At 37.8% G+C, this 23,550-nt stretch overlaps 1 protein-coding gene across 9 annotated transcripts in view; it reads right to left on the reverse strand.

The window, feature by feature from the left end:
- The window catches only part of myo5aa (myosin VAa), a 72,114-nt gene that overhangs the window by 38,283 nt on the left and 10,281 nt on the right, over positions 1-23,550 (reverse strand). For all 9 annotated transcript variants that reach the window (XM_041786852.1, XM_041786843.1, XM_041786793.1 and 6 more), the window contains exons 2-6: positions 12,099-12,209; positions 7,395-7,566; positions 6,173-6,317; positions 3,298-3,454; positions 734-877 (exon numbers count right to left, since the gene is read on the reverse strand). In XM_041786852.1, the coding sequence (XP_041642786.1) occupies positions 734-877; positions 3,298-3,454; positions 6,173-6,317; positions 7,395-7,566; positions 12,099-12,209 (729 nt within the window). The remainder of the gene's footprint in view (positions 1-733; positions 878-3,297; positions 3,455-6,172; positions 6,318-7,394; positions 7,567-12,098; positions 12,210-23,550) is intronic.

The following is a 23,550-nucleotide window of genomic DNA, read 5'->3' on the forward strand; positions in this document are numbered from 1 at the left end:
ATTTTCATGTCTCACCTTCACTTAGGAACTGAATGACACCACTTGTAAGAATTGGTGAGATCTTTTTAAGGAAAAGTAAAAAAATAAAAAAAAATAAAAAAAATGAATTGACAGACACAGGACAAAAGAGTGGGTCATTACGTCCTAAAAAAGCCCCCTGGCGTTAGTCAAACCAATTTTGACTTCTTTTAAAATTTACTTTAATCTTACTGTTGTAAAACAAGCATGCATTTGTTTCCTGTTAGATAAGACCTTGCTCTGTGCTATTACTCACAGATTTTGGCTGTGATACAATTATTCAGATATACTTGCAAAAAACTCCTGATTTTGTCTCCTGCTGCAGTACATGGTGTATATACCACATTAGTGCTGGCTCATACAACACATTCATTTTCAAAGAAATAAGACTGATCATGACAAGTAAAAACTCACAGAAGAAATCTCATAAGAAGCAACTGCCTCGCAACAGACTCCAGACTGTTTATTCAAAAACAGCTCCATAAAGAAAATGCTCAAAAACACCTCAGCAGGTTCAAACAGCGCTAAAAAACCCTGTAAATATGACTGAAGGACAAAACCACACCACTTTGACTTCAGGCTGTGTCTTTCCAACATTTACAAAAGTTGATAACATAAACTGAAGCTTAATACTTAGTTTGATGCTGCTTATAAAGACTCATCTCTAACCTCTTTGAGGGATCATGCAACCTTAAATGTGTTTGTGTGCACTCACCTGAAACACCACTCGAGATTTCTCCAGCAGATAAGTCCTCATGTTGGCACCAATGATGCGGTAGCGATTGTCAAAGCCAATCTCGATGTACTTCCCAAAGCGACTGCTGTTGTCATTTCGAGTAGTCTTTGCATTTCCGATGGCCTGAGAGGCAAAAGACAAAAATAAATAAATAAATAAAAATAAAAATAAAAATAAAGAATAATTCTTAATTCTTTGTATTTTAATACAAATACAGATGAGCAGGGCCACATTTTTGTCCGACATACTTGGCTTCACATGTGCTGAGCTCAAACTCCTTCAGTTACTGGAAAAATAAAACCCTCTGACCCTAAGCTATTTCTTAACCATTCTGTCTCACCTGGACTTATTGTCCTAAAAACTTGAAAAAAATCAATCCTGTGATTCACAGTCAAGCTCTAAACATCCTTTGTTTCAGGACAAGGAGGGCTTCAAGAATGTGTGCTGCAGTAATGTCACATGACTTTTAAAAAAGTTATTGTGACTATAAAGACAAAAGAAAAATCTAAATGGAAATTAAAATTCAAAGATAAGTGTGTGTGACACACAGTCAACAATAACAAAGCCTATTTTGCACAAACTTAGTCTCCTCTTGGGGACCAAAAAGTAAAAAAATAGTCATTCGGTGACAAAAAAAATCTTGTAAATTTTCACATATTTACAACAAAGTCCTTGTGACAAAGGGCCACATCATAGACTCTCTGTCTGTCTTTCACTCCATTATGAGCCACTCAGGCTGTCCCGAGGGTAAAGACATGCGCAGCTTGGCAAAACATGATGCAACACTGGAGCAGCCTACCATTGGTTGAGAAAACAATATGGCTGATAGCACTAGCTGCTGATCGAAAATTTGATTGAAGGATTGATAACAAAGATGTTCAATACTGGAGTTACTGGTGTGGATTTAATCTCTAAACAGTTCTGTCTCTGGTTGTGGCACAATGGTGAAGCAGAAGTACAAGAGGAGAACAAAAACAGTAATTGCTGTAAAAGGTTCTTTGGATTTTAAGAATCAATTATTTACTATTTTGCAGAAATTAAGATCTTCATGTGGTAACATTCTGTACTAGTCAATTTTAAGCTCAGAGAAGCTTATTTTCTTAGCAGCCTGAAAACAGATTTCAAAAGATAGAGTAGATCTGGTTACATAGAGTAAAATTTTAGCAAATTCTTGGCCAGCAGTGTCTAATAAAACTAACAAGGTTTTCTTGTTTCTTGTTTATCAAGTTTTCTTTATTTATGGTAAGCTAAATGAATCCTGTACTGTTGGTAGCTTCCCATTTTCTCGTCAATTTTCAGTCCATTCATCTAAAATGTAAAAGCACTATACACCTGGTTCCTCAATCAGCATCTACATCATTTTGATTCTGGTAATTCAGAGTAGACACAGACCATTTCTGGTTGGTCCACAGTTGACAGATCCGTGATATGTTAAAATGAACTTCTGTCCCTCTGCATACACGCACGATACGTTGAAGGGAATTTCCTGCTGAGGTTCTTTTTCAAATCATTTGCAGTTAGCAGCCTCGGTTCAATAAACTGCCTTGATCAATGAGCCTACTAGGAATTGTCAGCAGACGGGTGGGGCTACATGCAAGCATACACACTCATCTACGCAGCCAGCCAGCAGAGTTAGCTGGTGTGTGAGCACAGAGGGTTCTTGCTGAGTTAAGGCCAAACACACAAAGTCTTTCACTGCAGACAAGGAGTCTTTCAGCAGTGCAGGTATTAAAACCTCTGCCTGCTTCAGCCAAACACACATAAACACTCCCTTCCTCTCACAAACACACATGTACGCAGATTTTGTAGTACCGAAAAACAGGGATGCAACCATCTCCATCGTACCCTGTCTCAGGGGCTAAAATGACATCACTGCAATGATATAAAGCTCTCTATTCATTCTGCACGCCTGTTTCTGATTGGCTAGAGGTGAAAGAGGTGGATGGGAGGAGGAGAGTGATGTCAGACGAGCAGTTTGGAGGACAGACAGAGTGGGGGATGGCAGGAGGTGGAGGAGAAACAGAAAGGAGGAGGAGGGGGCTGGCAGTGGCATATGGGCACAGGAGAGCTCTCCAACCCCCTGTCCTCATGACTCTACTGGAGGATATACAAAACACACACACAGTTAAGCATAAGAGCTGTGTTATCACAGCAAGAGTGCAGCTCGAGGCCAGAAAGACACACAGAGAGCAGGAGAAACTGAAAGGAAGGGAGGAAACAAACACCAATGGAGGGGGAAGCAAATGAACAAGTCAAAAGGGAGACAAGGTGAACGACATTCAGCTGATATCATTCAGAAATAACAAAAGCTATGAATTTATTTGTAGTTTCACTGACAAAATAAGCCTCTTCCTACAAACTGCCTGGAGACTGATGCAAGACTTTCACTTTTCTGACACATTCACAGCTACTGAGAAGAGCATTATGCTGTCTTTTACATGCGTAACACATTTCATCATTTTTTACTTTTAAGTACTCAGCTTGTGCAAACTTGGATCAAACAATTTTACAAAAAATCTGAATTCATCAATCTCAGTCCTTACCTCCATAATAGGATTGGAAGCCAACACTTTCTCCTCCACATTGGCCTCGCTGGCTGAGCCGCTCACTGTAGCAAAGTATCTCATGGCGTATTTGGCTGATACAGTCTTTCCTGCTCCAGATTCTCCACTCACAATGATCGACTGATTCCTCTCATCCCTGAGAGAAAGGAAAACAAATTAAACAAAGAAAAAAATTGTATTAGGGTTTCTGTTTTCTTGTGTTAAACATAATGCTAAAGTTTAGGGTGATGTATAACTATAATGTGATCCTGAAAGTTTAGAGTAGGGGTAGCATTTTTCAAGGGTCAGATGCTTTAATCACCAAAACATTTTATCATTTACAAGCAGTGCAAGAGCAAGTATTGTTATTTGAGTTAAGAGCAAATCCTGATACATTGCTTCCTAACAACTTTTCTACCTTTCTTTAGAACAATCTGACAGTACCTGGTTTTATAGCCTATTCTGTCGACCCTTTTCCTTCTACAGGCAGCATTAACATCTTTTTCACTTGAGAAGTTTGCCAATAGTCTTTAAATTTCATGATTATTTTAATTTAACTTTTTTGTTCTTTGTTCTTTTGTGAGGGTATTCCCTGACTCTTGTTTCCCTGCCGCTTTGTTCAATCAAAAAGGAACTGGAACTTTTATTAATAATAGTCACTTTCTAGCTTATTCCTCCTTGTTATGTTAGACCGCCATGTGTTTATGTGTATATATATTATACAGTGTCTATAAAAAGCATTCACCCCCTGGGAAGTTTTATCCTTTTAACTGATTTTATAAACCAAACTTGGTCAATATCATTTGGCCCCTCTATAATGTCAAAGTCAAAACTGATTTCTACAAAATAACATCAACTTGACATAAAATATGGCATGTAAAATAAGTGGCTGCATAGATAATCACTCTTGTTAAAGTGACTGACCTAATTCAACAGAGGTCTAGCCAACTGGTGCTAGAAACAGTGAAGTGGGGCTCACCTGAGTGCTGTGAATGTGTCTCAAGTGATTTTAGTATAAAGACACCTGTGTCTGGGAGCTGCAGTCACTGGTTAATCAGTATTCCTGGCTACGATTACACCATGAAGACAAAAAAACACTCCAAGCAAATCAGAGAAAAGGTAATTAAAATGTATAAGTCAGAGGATGGATACAACAAAAAAATTCCAAGGTACTGAACATCCCCTTGAGTTCAGTTAAATCCATCAAGAAGAAATGGTAGGAACATGGAAGGAACATTACACATGTGTAAACCTGCCTAAAACAGGCCGTCCTCACAAACTGAGTGACCATGCAAGAAGGAGGCGGGTGAGAGAGACCACCAAGACACCTATGACTACTCTGAAGGAGTTACAACTTTCAGCAGCTGAGATGGGAGAGACCCCGCATACAACAACTGTCGCCCAGGTTCAGTCACCACAAACACACTGCCCCACTGTGAAGCACAGTAGTGGCATTATCATGCTGTGGGGATGCTTCTTGGCAGCCATCCCTGGAAGGCTTGTAAAGGTAGAGGGTGAAATGAATGTGGCAAAATACACGAAAATCCTGGAGGACAATCTCATTAAGTCTGCAAGAGAATTACAGCTGGGGAGAAATACAACAAGACAATGACCTAAAGCATACAGTGAAAGCTACACAGAAATGGTTTAAAGACAATGAGGTGAATGTTCTGGAGTGGCTGAGTCAAAGCCTAAACCTCAATCTGATAGAGAATTTGTGGCTGGACTTAAAAAGGAGTGTTCACGCCCAATCCCTTTTACAAAGAAGAATGGAGTAAAATATCAGTGTCCAGGTGTGTAAGCCTGATTGAGATCTAGCCACACAGACTCGGTGCTGAGATTGCATCCAAAGATGCATCTACCAGATACTGTCCTAAAGGGGGTGAATATGCAGTCACTTATTTTACATTACATATTTTTATTTTATTGACATTACTCTGTAGAAATCTGTTTTCATTTTAATATCAAACAGGGTTTTTTTTTGTATTATTTTGGTAAAGAAAAGCTAAATTATATTGATCATGATGGATTTTTACAATTATTCAAATGGTTAAACATATAAAGGGTTGATTACTTCTTATAGGCACGGTAACAAAAGGTGGCACTGTGTGCTGTTTGCTGACTGAAATACAACAAACTTAAAGCAATTTTTTATGAATAACATCATCTAAATTAATAACACTTTTCTCTCCCTACATTATATATTCTCTACTCCTCTTTTTTTTTTTTTCTTTTTGTTTGTAAAGATTTAATCCTGGGCTTTTTATGCTTTCACTAGAGATGAGACACTAAATGGAGTTCAAGAGACTGGGGAATGACAAATGGGAAAGGAGCCACAAGACACATTAAAACCCAGGGCCCCCACTTGGAATGTAACAGTGTCTGTACATGGGAAGTATGAACAGAACCACGAAGCTACAAGTGACCATCCTTTCATTTTAACTGGCTTTTCTTTAAAAAAAAATAGGCTTATCATTTTTTGTTAGAAATAGGTGCAATTGTAATAAGAACTATATTCAAACATCCCTTATTATCAATTATTTATAAGATTTATGAGACTTATGATTCAGATCTGTGTTTCATGTAAGGTCTTTACACATATTAGCTCAAATAAAGCCACTCGAATTAAGAGGAGTGAAGTCGATTTTGCGCTGATAAATTTTGAAAGTTCATTTACTGCTTGTTGGCCTTACAAAGTGACATGCTGGTTTTCTCCTGCAGAGAGAGGCAGTGTACTAGTGTGTGATTAAAGACAGAGAGAGAAACAGTGAGACCACCGTGAGCCTATTTCTGTCTCAGCTTTGACCTACAAACAGGGAGGGCTGAGCAACCAGACTAGACCAAGGCTACTCAGGTAACACACATGCACACAAACCTGGCCATCTGTTTGTAAGCCTCCTCTGCCACGGCAAAGATGTGTGGGTCCATGTCTCCCATGTTCTGACCGCTGTAGGCATTGATGATGTCAGTCCCGTATATTGGCAGCGTCTCGTACGGGTTGATGGCCACCAGAACGATTCCTGCGACAGAGAAGGAGAGTATGAGCTCACCTGTAGCCTTAATCTGCCACATTATACAGGTAACAAACTGAAAAGCTTCAAGGCTCTTTTTGTTCTAAATAACTTGTTGATTTAGTACAAAAAATAGGCCGGGATCTAACATTTCCCCAGAGAAGTGATTTGATTTCATGTGCTTATAAGTAGTGTTAGTTTATTACTTCTCCAAGTAATAAGACAAGTAAAGACTTCAGTTTCTAAGGCATTAATTATGTTACGGCACCTATTCAAGTGACACTGATGTAAGAGTGTTGCAGGAAAGACAAAGTGTCATTTGGCAGTGTAGTTAAAAACAGTTCACTCTGAACTGCAAGTAAAAAGTATAATTTGCATAACAAAACTTACTGCAGTCACAGAGCAATGTGGTTAACACACATGTATATTGTGGAAACTAAAATACAAATTTTTCCCTATTATTTTATCAGTTGAAAAACTTGAACATCATAGAAGTAGTGGCTGAAGAGATTTAGGAACAGTGAAGTAACTTTCACAGATAAAATCAAGGTAAAATTATACTATACTCTTCTAAACCATTGACCAAACAACAGTAGCAAAGATGATGACAGATTAGAGCTGGTGAGGAGAAAGTTTTATCATAAGGTGTAAAAAGTAAGCACAGCATACAAGGCTTATGTCTAACACTACCAAGAGACATAAATAAATCAGCTCTCAAGAGGTTATGTAAGGTCATAAACATGAAAACATTGCCTGACTAACAAGCTAAAAGAGCATCCACTTTGAAAAATTGATTAACAGCATTCATAATGAAAGGGAAATCCATCTCATCTGTTCACTGCAGGAAATTATTGGTTGCTAAAAACAACTTACATGTAAAATCTTCTCATGCCATTTGAGAAATATACAGACAGAAGAAAGAAGTATAGCTTTTGCTCTTTAACAACATTTAGCTTTTGACTTAACCCAAGACTAGTTTTTTCTTTACAATATCATTCTTTTAACACAGACAGTGAGAAACTATGATTTTCTACACAAGCAGTTTTAGTAAACAGTAGGTCTTTAAATGGTTAAAATGTCGCCTACCACAGTAAGTGTAGATAAGCTTCGAGTCGACGAAGCGGACTTTGAGGTTGTGCAGCACCGCTGGCTCATGGAGGTAGCTGAGTGCTGTGAGATCATTCTCGCCCACCAGAATGTCGGGGTTTCGCAGGTAAGGCAGGTTCTTTGTCTTGGGGTCCAGTTTGTGCTCAAGGTTCTGACAATGACAGAGAAGAAGTGAAACAGATTGTCAGCCGATTAATGAGAACTTTATTAAAATCCACCAACTTCTTAATTTACACCTGAAAATCTTAAGATGGCACACATTTTCAGCGTAGGCATTTTTACCACATTATTTATCAAAAATGTGAGAGCTCTAATTAAAATTTGACAGAAAATTTATTTGATGTTTCCTGATTCAAGCAATAAAATACAAGAACTTTCTGGAGCCAACAATGATCATGTTTCCTATGAAACAAGCTGCTTTCAATATTTTCACTCACCAGTCTTGAAGGGAGATACATCTCTTTCCTGTTTGCAAAGGTGAAAAAGGTTTCTTCCCCAAAAACTAAGTCCTGTTATACGGTTAATTCTATTGTGACATTTCTCACAGCTGCACATCTTTAAGCTCCTTAACATTTTTGGTTGTTGTTGTGGTGTTTATCCAGATCTGGCTGTGAGGATGACTGACACTGAAGAGCCCATCTCTGAAATAATTAATGACAGATATCCACTCCCACTAAAAATATTCAAACAGTATTTCATCAATAAAAAAAAAATAAACATGCTCGTAGAGATGTCATGAGACAGACTGAGACAACTGATTCACCACAGCTCAAGAACAGAACCAGCCGTCTGTCAAAGCTGTATTGTTTTGTTATAATCCTGTTTTTTAGTTTAGTGGGGAGAGTTGAGGTGGTTTGCTTCATGCACAGTTTCATAATAACATTTGAAATTTGTATACACTTAATAAATGGATCTCTCTCTGGGGTTTGATTTGCATCATATTTGATTCAATTCCAGGGAGGCTTTAAGCAAACAACATCAGGATAATGAGATGGCTGGACAGACTAATAAGGTGAATATTTTGATGATTTTTCAGTCGCAGATACCTTTGCTGCATACACTAAAAAACAAATAAGCAGTACTCAGATAAAGAGAGCAACTCCTCCAAGGTTATCCAACATCTTACTGTGTTCATTAGAAAGAAATTTGGGAATAGAAAGAAAGCATTTAAATTCTATGTCTTCACATAGATCTGCAAAAGCTTTGGGTATCAAAATAACTCCAACATTTACAATACTAGAACAATAGATACAGGCATTGTTTAACAGAAACAGTTTTGATGGTGCTTCCTGCAGAAATGTCATCCCCTAAACTGAGTCCACAATGTCTTTGGTGAAAATAACTTTAAGCCCCTATAAAGGGATGAAAACATCTCTAAGTTGATAAAGTTTAGCCTCAAAATCATGAAAAATGAGGCAGTAATATCTGCTCTAGGATAGTGTGGGTGTGTTGATTGAATGTGCCGAAGCCACGCCCAGAAATAACAATCCTCTCAAACTTTAAAAAAAATGCTACAACCTGAATGGATCATCAGATACTTTACTCATATTTAGCACCCCAAAGCTAACACATAAAGGAATTGAACTGTTGCCTCTTTGAGAGAGACGAAGCCACAGTCTTCTTCTTTTAATCATCACTAAAGACAAGTAAAATATGGATTAAAACACATCTTCAGCAGGTCAGATGTTTATTCCTGCTGCATCTGGTTTGAGTAAAAAACAGACAAGCACTCCAGCAATTAGCCTCCTCCCTGACCTAAAGGTGATCTATGGCCAGAGCGTAGCTGCCAGACTCTGTGGCAGACCAGAGGGACAGAATTACTCTGTTATGATGCTTCTAATGACCCACAGATCACTGTGGCTGATAACGTTGACAAATATACTTCAAAATGAATAAAAAACAGTATTTGGCTGGCTTTTAATTTCAATCAAGGCAGTGAAATCAGCTAACAGCAGACTCTATTTAAATGAACTGCTCAGTGCTGGTTGTAGTGTAAGTGCAGCAGGGTAATTCACATAGCAAACATTAATGCCATGGGGTGCTATATTTGCCCTACCCAAATTAAACCTAGTTAAGAAAGAGGTGAAAAACTTTTTAATGGTCTAAATCCAAGACTTATTTATGCATAGATCTCAGTGCCTTCATATGTTTACAGTAGGGTTGTTCCAATATCGATACCAGTATCGGAGATAAGTCTGATATCGCTTAAAATGCAGGTATTGGTATCGGCGAGTACATGAGTTTATGCACCGAACCATTACCATTTGAATACCCAGTCATGTGCTCTTTCTGTAAAATACCATTTGGTTTAGCTTTACATTTTGCTACGTTGAGCCATGCTAAATGTTAGCACTATAAACCAGATATCATTTCTTTTTCGCTGCCGGAAAGCACCGCATGTACAAGCCACCGTTCTAGAGCAGTGCAGAAGAACCAAAGGAGCCACTGCAGCAGCAAAGAATAGCATCTGTTTGACAGTTTTTCTCTGAATTTGATCATTAAAATGCCTTCCAAACCAGCGCCGTCGTACACGACAAGATGTGACACAGTTTATCAAAAGTTAAATTAATTTTGAACCATTAACCGCTGCCTCTTACTTGGTTTCCTCTTCAAGCTAGCCGTTGGGCCATCCCATTGACGCTATTGATGCCTTTGAATCCTTTGCTGCAGCATTTTCAACAAGCCTGGAACTCGTGTGGCTTTTGAGGACTTTAATTATTAGTTCCACACCAGTGAACGCGACATTGAATGTCTTTTTTATCCATTTTAATTGAATTAAGATCGTTGTTACCGCTAGCTCGAATGCTAACCACCATATTTACTCTTTGTGAGGGCATGTCAGCCAGTTGCAGGGTGTTCTATAATTATGTCACGCTGCCTGGATAGAGCATAATATAGAGAGAGATAGAGAGAGCCTGTGATGCAGCTCCCTGTATTATTGTTATTTTAATATTTAGGAGTAAAACTCAATAATCAGCAGCAAAACAACTTTAGGGTTACAGAGATGCTGTACATTATGATTCTATTTGTTGAGTTAAATATAGGTCTAAAATAATTTGCTACTCTGTACAGATAGTCAAGAAATTTCACAATGGTATCGGATCAGTACTTAGTATCGGTCGATACCCAACACCTTGGTATCGGAATCGTATCGGTAAGGAAGCAATGGTATCAGAACATCCTCAGTTTACAGCAAACTTATTCCAACACATCCAGAGTGTTAAGACACAAATTTTGGATTTCACTTCATAGGAACTTAAATGATTTTGCAGCATCATTTTGGCCAATGCGAACCAGTCACCTTAAACTTTAGAGATGTATTACTTTGGAAGCTGTAAAATCAGGATTAAGTGATCTTAATCCTGATCACACGAACAGTATGTGAACATGTTACTACTGGATGCAGCTCATCTGGTTGGCTGTTGTAGGCTTTTACTTATTGTGGATCTGTTTTTGTTATTTGTGTGATATTTCTGTGTCTTGGCCAGAATTTCCTTGTAAATGATATCTGTATATCAACAGGAATATTTCTAGTTAAATCAAGATTGTTACATATTTTTAAATGCAATAGCTGTCTCATTTTAAAAGGTACAAAAATTTTTTAGGACCATGTTACACAGCAATTAAAAAAATATCGGATCTTCAACTGAAGTCAACAAGCATAAAACTTCTAACCAGACACGCCAGCTGGATTTGTTTCACACATCCATCTGGGAAAGCTTCAATAGGAAACGTTTGGATAGAGGATTTGAAAAAAATCTTGGAGTGTGACTGGATGAACGTTCATGGGCCAACCAGAGCAACAAAACATGTGACGTAGCCGGTATTGACCAAGGAATAACGCGAAACATGGCGACTACAGACATGTAAGTACTCTATTTTTGTCGTATTTGAAAAGAAAATAACTCACTGCTGTTCTTTGTTCTTCTTTAAACAAAGAAATGTCATCAAGTTCAGATAAAACTGGCGCTTTAGCAGCATCCACACAAAGCTCTTCCACCATAATTGCACTGGCCTCTTGCTGCTGCTTGTTTACGTCATGACTCTGCCGCGCCTAAAAGTACTGCTCCTCGTTGCTGATTGGTCTTGTCACTTTCTAACTGGGCCCAAACGGATCAGATGGGAGCTTTGCAAGATAGGTTCGCCAGTGAAATAACAAGGAAACAGGCATATCCATCTGCTTTGCAAGGTTATTAAACTTCTATAAAGACGTTCAACTACTTTAAAGGCTAACTGCTTAACTGTTAGCATTATTTCATTGAAAACTGTATCCAAGTTTTGAATACAGCCAGACAGACATTTACATTAACCATGTGGATGCTTTAGTCTACAATTAAATATGATCACATAAATATTAAATCATGTGGACCAATATGGCTAATCGTCTCTCCTGCCACGTTTTCATTAGCAGAAGTGCTTGTTAATGATTGCTGCAAGTAAAAGCTGTGTGCAATCAAAGCTGAGGAATCACATTAACTGCTTTACATTAAAACACTCCCTCAGGCAGCTTTGTAAGCAAGTCTCATTTGTTGGGCGTACTAATGGTAAAACCAACAGCTACTAATAGGACAGAGCCCTTTGAAGCATCTTAGAGGGAGAAAGGAAAAGAGGTGTCGATAAAAGAGAAAAATCTAAAGAGGGAGAGACCGAGTCCTCTCCCGTTTCCCTTTTATTGATACTCACCGTTCCATCCTCCAGCATGAGCTGAAGGGAGGCGTCGCCATTTTTGTAGTCCTTGCTCAGCTCAGCAGATTTCCACACCTCCTCTGCATCCGGGATCCACACCCGAGCACACTGACAGACATGGGAAGAAAAAGAACAAGACTAGGTTAAAACCTAGTGATAAACTTTATTCCAGACTCATGTCCATATAAAATACATACAAAAACAACACAAATAGATTTGAAACGCATACAGGCATCTATTCCAGTGCTTCCAGAAGAATGACGGAGATTTTGTGTCACTTTGTGCAGGCGTCGCTAGGGCCATAATGATTTCATTCTTTGACTGGCTAAGTCGACACATAAAACTGTAGTATATGGCTGACCGCAACTAATCTGGGATGCCTGTTGAAATGCCTGACTGGCAGAGTGATTTTGTCATATTGTTATTTTTTGTTAGCCAAATTTATTGTGGCAACTTAAATGTATAGCTACACGCTGTCCTCTCTCTCTCTGTGCCTCTCCTCTTAGTAAAGGTCTTCACTGTGTACATTTCAAACACTACAGAGACATGTGTCAGACTTCACTGATAGAGACAGACACTGAGACACTGGAGATTAAATGTTTTTATGTCAGATATAAGTCTTTAATGGTAGAAAGTTTATACTAACAATAAAACACTGTTAATGAACTGTTTATTCTACAATAAAATAAAAACTGCAGCAGGTTTCATGAACATTCCTAATTCTCCTCAGACAGGTGTGTAAGGGTCTTTATATGTGGAAAAAAACAAAAAAGAAGACAAAAGAAGTGGTTTTATTTCAATCAGCATCCAAAAATAACCCCCATGGAAATTATGATTTAGCTTCATTCCAAATACAACAATATGGGATTGAGCCAATCGAAAAGGTGTGTCATGCTTATTTGCCTAACCATATGCAAAGCTTAATTGAGAAGTGTTGACACATAATCATAACCCCAACTCCCCTCTGAGTCAGAGCCTACAAGTGGATGCTGGGGAGGTGGTGCTGAAACCAAGAGCCAAGCACTGATGAGGAAGAGACTGCAGCTTAAATAAGCTGATGACTATAGGGATTTTTGTCAGATGATTGGATAATGATGCCTGTCTAGTGTGAAATCATTGCAGTTCGAGCCGTCTGCCTGAAATAGCTTGCGGGCGGCACTCCATTTACTCTGGCTGTTGTTATTTATTGATTTAAATGTTTGTTGTAATGCAGTTATATTGTACTGGCATCTTACTGTTAGTCCTGTTACATGTGGTTTTTGCCTTTAATGAAATAAACTTACAACAAAAAGTAAGGAAATTTTTATTTGGTACATTTTTTCTTTGTTGTAACAATGCTTCTTGGTAATAAATATTATACTGTTGGAAAGTCTGTTTATTTCCCTTTTAAATGATGCCACATTTGTAAGGATCATGCATTTGTGTGATGAGCAGCAGAGCTGAGTATGTGAGCTGCGCCCATGAAAAATGTGCCAAATCTTCTCTGCCAATGCCAAACAGCTTATTTTGCTGTTGCTATTGACTCTTGTTTTGAGCTTCTCGTACCCCCAGGTGCTGCCAATCAGGTGTCTGATTAGCAGCACCTGTGAGCATGGGCCCTGCTACAGTGGTCGGTAGATGTCTGCTTCAAGAATCAGCATGCCACGTTTGACTGATCTGGATAGGGCCTGTCGGTTGGGCAACTTCAAGCTGGTGCTCCGCAAAACCAAGTTGCGGCATTGTTTGGAGTGAACCCTAGTACCATCTCCAAAATGAAGGCCAAGTTCCATATAACGGGGAATGTCAGAGACAGGCTGCGAAGTGGGTGTCCCAAGAAGACGATACCCCAAGAATACTGTTTTCTCACCCTGTCAGCAAGAACTCTTTCCTCCAAGATGACAACACTCGCCCCCACAGAGTGGGGTTTATCAGAGACTACCTCCAGAATTTGGGAGTGGAGAGGATGGAATGGCCTACCAGCAGTCCTGACCTTAACCCCATTGAACACTTGTGGGATCAGCTTGGGTGTGCTGTTCGTGCCAAAGTGACCAACACAACCACTTTGGCTGACTTGCGACAAATGCTGGTTGAAGAATGGGATGCCATCCCACAGCAGAGTGTATCCAGGCTGGTGACCAGCATGAGGAGGAGGAGCCAGGCTGTTGTGGCTGTGTATCCACCAGGTACTGAGGCTCATGTTTGTTAAATTAATAAATTGTTAAATTGTCAATATGTCTTGTTTCTTCAAACTTCAATCATCTAATCCAACAAACACCAAACAAGAGTCAGTGGCAGAATAAGCTGTTTGGCATTGGCAGAGAAGATTTGGCACATTTCTCATGGGCGCAACCCATATACTCAGCTCTGCTGCTCATCCCACTAATGCATGATCCTTACAAATGTGGCATCATTTAAAAGGGTAATAAACAGGCTTTACAACGGTATAAAATTCATTGCCAAGAAGCATTGTTACAACAATATCTTATGTTTTGCAACACAAAAACACAATTTCATCTAGTCTCTTAAGTAGACTAGAGCCAAAAATGTTGATATTTGGATAAACTACACTGAAAGTGCATATTGACTGAAGTTCAATGCAGCTTACAACTGTAAACCCTTTCAAAAAGAAGGCTGAAGTGGAAGTTTGTTTCCTTTCTCTAATTAATAAAATCAGATGACCTCATTGAAAAAACACACTAGTCTCAATGTTTTCTCAAGCACATGTCTTGTAATGGGTCAGTAAAGCTGTGAGAAAAAAATGTTGAACAATGTTGCTCACGATGACTTAAGAATGCAGTTCTGGGTATTGCATGGTCATAACTTCAAATTCACACACACACACAGCTCAGTATGAAACTGTCTCAGGCCTTACAGGCTTGTGACTGCAGGTGATCAGCTGATCACAGACATGTGGGAAAACAGTGATGAACACTGGCAGTCACATGGCTGAGGAATCCAGCTCACAAACGTACACACGCACACACTGAACCGTACTTCTGATGGTACGGGAGTTTGCCCCTCGACTGTGCAGTGATTGGAGAATTCAAAGAACCACAGTGTGACCTTAAAACCCAGACAGACGAGGCCTGCAGTCTTTAAATGTGCTTATTAGTGTGTGTGTGTGAGTGAGTGAGTGAGTGAGAGTGTACTGAATTGTTTTTCTTACAGTAGATTTGACATTACATAAGATGTGAGCAAATTAAGTTAAAAAGAACAGACTAGTGGTATTATTTATCCACTTCATGTGACGTTTATAAGCATGTTTTAATGCTGTGATCAATCAATGGATTAACTTTATTAACAACCAGAGGAAAATTAAGCAATGTTACTCGAGAGGAAGTGCTTTGTATTAAAAAGTATGAAGGCTGTGATTCAGCCATAGATACAAGACTGAAGATGGTATCAGCATGCTTTTTATCAATCGACCCTTGAGTGTGTATAGTGTGTATATCAAACTTATACAATGGTTCTATGGGTGCGGATATATATGAGCTGTGGTACTTGACAACAGAGGGTGACTGTTTCTGGTTTATTTAATCATCTATGTAGAACCACCAACACAACAAGCTCCACAACTATACTGGTGTACAAGAAATCAGCTACTTTGTTTCAGTGCATCTATCTGTTTTGTCTCCATTTATCATGCACCAGTGAAATAAGACTTTGTTGACAAATGCTTGGGTAGCATGTGTGATTCAGAGGGACAACAGAGCAGTATTCAGAGGTTATAGCACTTGATGATGTTATTGAAAACACCTGCAGTAGAGTGTTGTTGCACTCTGTATCAGCACTCTTGGAATAGCTCTAGTCCAATCAGATTGCACAGTGTTGTCAGACAAGCACAAAACTCATGAAAAATTTCCAAAACACAAACTGCCAGATTTTTCATCCTGACTTCAAATGGGCTTTTTCCCACCAGCCCTCTATAGGATTTTAGTGTGCAGTTGGGGTTAGCTGATGTGAGCATACGGTAGGTAATAAAAGGGAAAATTCACCACAAGCAAGCAGTTGAGGTTAATGACTTTTATATATAGCTATATACAGAACATGAAATGTAGTACACTCTCTCTCATTCATTGATACTGTGAATATATCAATATGTAAAACTTTTTATGTCTCACAAAAAAAGTTGAATGACAGTGGTGGTCTGCTGAACATTCAATATCCATGCTACTTTCTCCACTGTGTTTCTTGTGTCTGCTTAAAATTCAAGGAGAGAGAAGAGCTGTGTGTGCTCGGCAGGCATGAGAGAAGCAATTGTTTGTGTGTCTTTGTCCATTTTTGTGCCCATCAGCTAACAACAGCTTGGCCAAGCAAAAAGTGACAAACTTGTCAGTAAGGCGTTATATTATAAATAACTTTTAAAGGGTAAAGCTTGCCGTCATAAAGCTGACTGGTTAAATTTGTTGCTCTTTTGAGATTAAATTTTTGCCAAATATAGCAGTAAAAACTTTAGAACACAGTGATAGTATCTCACTACAAGTAAAAGTCCTTCATACAGAGCATAACAGACTATTGTAATCTGCACAATCTTTATGTTTGCAAGTGAGGTAAGACAAAATATATATGGTCTGGATAGACTGGAAAACTGAATTGCTCTTTGGGATAAATTAAGTGGTCTTGATCTCAATCTGCATCTGATATCAGCCTGTTTATAAACATTGACCGTCAGCCAAATAGTGTGGAATGAACAGATATCAGTCATCTATTTTTATCTGCTGTGTCCAATTTTCTTCTTATTTACACCAAAAGAAGTAATGAAAAAATATTTGTATTGATTTTGGCTGAATTGTTATTTCAAAATTTCTTGTTATTGATGATTTCATATTATTTTAACAGACCTGGGGCATCAGTGCTCTGTTTTAATTAAAAAAGTATCAGAAACATTTCTTTAAATACTTACAATTGAGAAGTTTCATATATTCTATGCAAAATCAATCATTAGCAATTCCAGCTCTTTCTGCCCTCGAAGAATTTATGATCAAGGACTACAAAACCAAGGGTTTGATCTCATTAATATACAGCTGGCTTATGTCTGGTTTGAATGAATCCTCAGTACCCAAACTTGAGACATGGAAGTTAAACTTGAATGTGAACATTACAAATACTGAATGGAACAAGATCTGTGAGAAGGCTCAAACAAAAACTGCCAATACCAATTTAAAAATTCTTCAATATAATTGTTAATGCAGACTTATATTACTCCTGTTAAGTTACATAAATATAATAATAATATACCTGATACTTGTTTCAAATGCAGAGATTTTCAAGGAACATTTATACATTGCATTTGGGAATGTGTGGAAATCCAAACATTTTGGAGGGAAGTCATAGATAAAATAAAGATCATTTAATCTGTAAATATTCCATTAGAACCTAAAATGATACTGTTGCATCTATATCCATCAAATCTCAAGTTAAAGGAAAAAGAATGTAGGTTTGTAGACTTTTCTATACTTCAGGCAAAACGAATGATTGCTATCAATTGGAAGAAAATTGTTGCACCAACTTTAGGTGCTTGGATTAAAAGTATGGTAAATTGTATGTCAATGGAGAGAATAACATACATCCTGAAAAATAAGCTAGAGATTTATAATGAAATATGGAAGCCATTTGTGAAATTTATGAAAAATGGGGACATAGGAGGGCTTTTGCAGGAGGGAGACTGAGAGTAGGATAGCTGGAGAATCAAGGTGAAATTTCCTGGAGAGACTAGAGCAGGATTTAAGTTATGGTTCATACATGACAAATATGTGTGTATGCATGTACAGATATTTTTATTTCTTTAATTGCAAATTGGTATTTGAGAGAGAGTATCTAATGTTATGTTCAAAGAGGGTGGGTGTTGAATGTTTCCTTTTGTTAGTATATTTGTTAATGTAAAAAGGAAAACAATTTACAATATAATGTCTGTGCATTTATCGTGAACTATGCTACAAAACTTAAAAACATTCTTCAAAAAAAAAAAGTATGAGATTAATTGATTGATTGATCAGGAAAAATAAATAGCTATTAATTGATTATTAAAATAATCATTAGTTGCAACTCTTGAATACATTCTATGTAGCATTGGTATAAAGACAAAAAACTGTCATTTAGAGACTATTTTTTCATACATAGATTCCATACAGTTCTGCTGCCATCTTATCTCCTGAGACCACCACCCTCACCTCACCCCCACCCAACAAGAAGTCTCTTGTAGTGAGGTGCAAATGCAAACAGGAAGTTGGTAAAATTTCAGGGCAGACCATCGCAAGATTTTCTAGAAGTTATTTAAAAATATTTAAGAGTTAAAATTGGTCTGAATTAACTGCTGAATAAAATATCAACAAATGATGGAAAATTCTGAGCAACTGCTGTTAAATGCATACACACAAATCTCTGCTGTAGGATTTAGAAAGTTAAACCTTAATGTGTTGTAATCTCATTACAAATGAGGCTTTTCACTTTGCTGAGCCTCATTAAACTGAAATTCTGAACACAGACAGTGGACTGCTTACAGACACCTCCTAGATGAGGACTCAAACAACAGGAGCACATGATGATGACAAACTTCCTGGAAGTTTGACATCAGTTTCATGGCCATTATATAAACTGATAATGACATATTTATAGGAAAAAAAATAAAGGAGTCATTGTGGACAGGAAAAAGAGTGAAAACTAATTAATTTAGCCTTTCGTTTCACTACCAGTCATCTGAATCATGATGTCATGGTTACACATATGTCCTCCATCTCTCTCGTGTCTGTCTCTAACACTTCCTGTGTGCTGTGGGAACAAAGCTAGAACCTTTCAGATGATAAAGGAGAATGAACAACAAAATCTAACCTAAGTTCAAAATGAGTCCATTCACAAAATAACTGAATAAAGAGCCCAGATGTTTCAAAAAGTTTTGTTAAAGTGACTTTTCTTCTGAGCTCTTCATCTACCAAGACCCTGAGTTTTCCTAATCTTTTATACTTTTTCTCTCTCTTTTCCCAACTGTGGCCCTTTTTCAATAAATCAAAGGTTACTTCAATTTAATTAGGGGACATTTGATTCATTAACATAAACAAGACACTCTTTTTTATGGCACAATTGCTGGAAAGGTTAAAAAACAGAATTCCAAAAATATTAAAATGGAAAAAATGGAATTTGGCAAACAATAAAACGGATTTCTACATTATACAGTTAAAATAAAAAGCTGTTAGTGATCTGTTAAAAATGAAACGGTTTCACCGTTTCTCAAGCCATTAATCATGTATTCGGCAGACTGCAGCTTCTTTTAATTATCACCTGACACTCTCATATGAATTATGAATGTGATGATAACTAAAGCTAACACCAGCTGGTAAATCTGCTGTTAGTGCTGAGACAGAAATAAACACAAATTATGTCTATATACTGTAGATGTTTTGAGGTGCAGATCACAATGCTGCCAGGAGAGTCTACAACCATAACCAACCAGACCAAAACCCAGAGGAAATCATCACATCTATAACACCAAGACTCAAAACTTATTTGACCTTTATCATCTCTAGACCATGATGACATCTTTTTTTATCAAAAATGATTAAACCAACAATTCACATTTTACACAATATATGAACCAAGCAGTTTAACTTCATGATAGGTAATCTGTTCAATGAAAAGTAAAAATAACAACTTCTATCATAATTTTTAAATATAGTCAGCCAGATGAAAAGCCAATACACCTGTTAAGGTGCTGCTGAAAACACTACATTTTCTGATGTTGCTCTTCAAAACAGAAGTCTTCAATGATGATTAGCATTTGAGGCTTTTATTAGGACAGAATTGGCAGGAATACAACATGTGTATCATTGGATACTCCACGATATTATACTACACTTAGCATCACAACGCTAACAGAGTTAAACTGTGGCTGCTTTGGGAGACACAAAGCCACAGTCTGCTTCTTTTAACCATCCAGGACTAAAGACAAGTGGATATGAATTAAAACACACCTTCAGCAGCATCTAGGTACAAGTGAGAAGCAATCCATCCTGTGACCTTATGGTGAAGTCTGGTCAGAGCGTAGTTGACTGGCTCTGTGCCAGAGCAAAGAGACAGGGATTTACTGTTTTCTGGCACAAATCTCTCTGTTTTGAAGATTTAATGACCCTGCTAACTTTCAATGAAGGCAGTGACATCAGCTAACAACAGACTAGACTGAGAAAAACTGCTTATTCCAACACTAATTTTGGATTTGACTTTACAGGTACTTTAAGGATAGCTTGTTGCTTTGACCCTCCTTTTTGTTGAGTGCATTTAATGTTTAAAATATGTTTTTGTTTGTTTTTTTCAATTTAGATAAAATGTTTGAGCCTTTGTCACAGGAGAGTTTCTGTCACTTTTGAGACAGACAATAAAGTTCATGTTTCTATCTATCTAAAATGGTCGGCTGAGAAAACAGTTATAATTTCATTAAATGTTTTATCACAATTTTTATTTCTATTTTTTTATTTTAAATTTGCAAAATACATGTTCATCCTCTTGAAAAAAAAAACATAAAAATCATGATACAGGGCAACATTTACTGATAAAAAAGTTAATTCAGGAATATTTTAATATTTCTATTTGTTGTTTCTTTTGGTTTCAGTTGATTAATTGATTTCCTTTAAACCAATGGAAAATGCTGTAAATACTTCAGTCATTATAAAACATCCACTCTCAAGCCAAAAATTACTCAACCCAGCTGATATTTATTCAAAATTGTCATGAAAACTCTAAGGATTCTTTAAAATGGCAAACTAAAGGCTAAATATTATACTTGACTAAGACAGTGACTCATCCACCAAGAGAACAAGTGTGGGTTTGGAATATTTCACAGAAATATTATTTGTTCGAGCTAAAAAAAAAAAAAAAAAGCCGTAAGAACTTATTTAAAAAATGAGAGATGTTTTTTATCCCCACAAAAACACACCCTAAAAGTCTCATTGTCTGTGCTCTCTGCCACACTTCTATTTCACAATTTTGTTAGTCTTTTCACCTTTTTGGCCCCTGAGGGGAACCGTCCCAGCAGCCTGCCTCCTAGCAACGGAGGGAGAGAGAAAGAGAGCGAGAGGCAAAGTGACATAGAGGGAGAATAGAGGCTAAAAATAACTAGAGCGAGTTTTGAGTAGCATCACACCTCTCACAGACATCACTGCACTGAGCACATTTCCTGATCCTCACAATCATCCTCACACAGACACACACACACACGTTTCGCACATCAGTAGGTGTCAAGCATGGTTATTCTGAGTTAGTTAACGCTTCCAGTCTTCACATTTCTATCTCTCCTTCTAGGCCAAGCACAAACACACAAATGTGGGTGTGTGTACACCTGTGTGGAGCGAAAAGACAGACAGCCAGTGATAAAATTCAGCTGCTGAGGAAAAGAATCATATTTATAGACCAACAGAGTCTCCTGGGTTAAGGAAAAACAGAGGAGAGATGAAGGATAGAGCTCAAGCACACACACAGTCAGATTCTACATGCTTCAAGGACAAACTTGTCTACAATGAAACACAATCCAAAAAAGAGGAGAGAGGAAAGTGATGAGTCAGAGAGAGACGCCTCTCCGTCTGCCTTACAGAGCGATGGATGATGGTCAGGATGGTGTGTTATGGGCAGCAGAACCAGAGGAGAGGGGGTGATGAAAAAGACGTCAGAGGAGCTGTGACATCAGAGACCACGTGATATTATAGAGTCCCTGTATTGAGCTCGGCCTGCATACATCAGAGACATATGCTGTCAATGCAGGACTTAAACTCACAGCACAGATTAGACTTGAGATGTATCCATGTATGAATGCATCAAATAGATTTAATGAGTGTGCAGACAAGCAGCCAATTAGACTTTATGATCGCCTTTGTTGTCTTTACCTCAGGGCTCAGGGTGTGGTCACACAAATGCAGTCTCACCATGTTTTCTTTGACATATACTATGGCACTTAAAAGAATTAGATTTTAGCTCAATATGGTTTTATAGAAAAGGAAGAAAAAAAAAACAAGAAATGCTTGCAGTCAGTAGTAGATTCACTAATTTAAAATTCACTGGCTATATATTCAGTGTGACCCCTCCTCTTTTTTACCCTAGGACAAAGCATTAATCCCATGTGACTGTAATTTATACAGAGGAGATTAAAGGGGAACTCTAGCTAAATAAAATTGGACCATATGGTCGAGGGATTCAGCAGAGACAGATTAAAGAAGAATGGTTTGAGTAAGTCCTGTATGTGTCAAGCTCCAAAAACACAGACTCTCAAAATAAATCAGAGCGGGGGGGGGGGGGGGTAAGACAAAGTAATGCATTACTGAAATTAGATGACATTTGTCTGTAGCAAAGTAATATAAGCCATTACTGATGCTAACTTCAACAAAACGGGAGGACGGAAAAAATCAAAAGCCCCTTTCATGGGAACTTACACAACCCTCAACTGACATCACTTTGATGATGTTGGGTCAAGGCCATGAGGAAGGGAAAACAAAAATGACAATGCAGTGCATATCAAGCAACGCTTAAGGCATAGAGATATTCACATCACTTGGAATTTGTTTTGTAAAGGACAAGACTGTAACAGTAATGTGTAAGCTGTCCCCAGGCAAGAAACAACCCTCCACTGCTGTGAGATCAACAAAAAAAGGTAGATCAAAAACCAAACAACAGAATCTATTTCTTTCTGAAAGGAGATGAGAGACACACATGGCTAAAAAGACATTTGGCTAAAAATTTATTTTATTTTTGAAACATTTGCTCCATGCTGAGTTCCTACAGGTTCCACATTGCATTGCTGTTTATTTGAAGCTGATCTTGGGATACACAATAATGACTGACTGGGAAGGAAAAAGGAGAAACGAGAGGGAGAGAGGGGTGGAGAGAAATTGCGCCAATTTACTGCCTGATTTCATTTGGTATTAAATTGCATCACATTTTTTAATGTTTACAACAATGTGAGAAATAATCTGTCAGAATCTGTGCTCAGGTTTTCCTTTTCCAATGAAAAAAAAGACTCAGTACCTGCTGTTGCCTAAAGGGACAAAACAGAGATGAAAGCCATGTGAAGAGACAGGAAAAAAACTCTGAACAGTCTCTAATAAATTCTTCGAGAAGCCAATGAAAACTTTAAATAATGTTTTTTATCTGTTGGGTGTCCTCAAAATGAATAAAGTGAGTGTGAACATATTGTAAAGCTTCATTACTGTAATTAAAACCAAATATCATTTATGGTAATCTCTTCTAATGATATAAAACAGAACTATCATGGCTTCTGGCTTTTCATCTTTTTGAATTAGACTTTCTTTGACTCTAAAAATAAGTTGCAAGGCATTTAAAGATTAGTGATAGAATAGAAATAATAGTCTCTGTCTGAAAGAGAGAAAAGGGGCACCCAATTGTCTAGTGTGTAGTTTGAACGCCCCTAACACAGAGGCTGTAGTCCTGGAAAAGGGTGGCCCAGGTTCAACTCCCACTCCCAGCACTTTGCATG

This window comes from Cheilinus undulatus, linkage group 1 (genome assembly GCF_018320785.1).
Source record: "Cheilinus undulatus linkage group 1, ASM1832078v1, whole genome shotgun sequence".
NCBI lineage: Eukaryota > Metazoa > Chordata > Actinopteri > Labriformes > Labridae > Cheilinus > Cheilinus undulatus.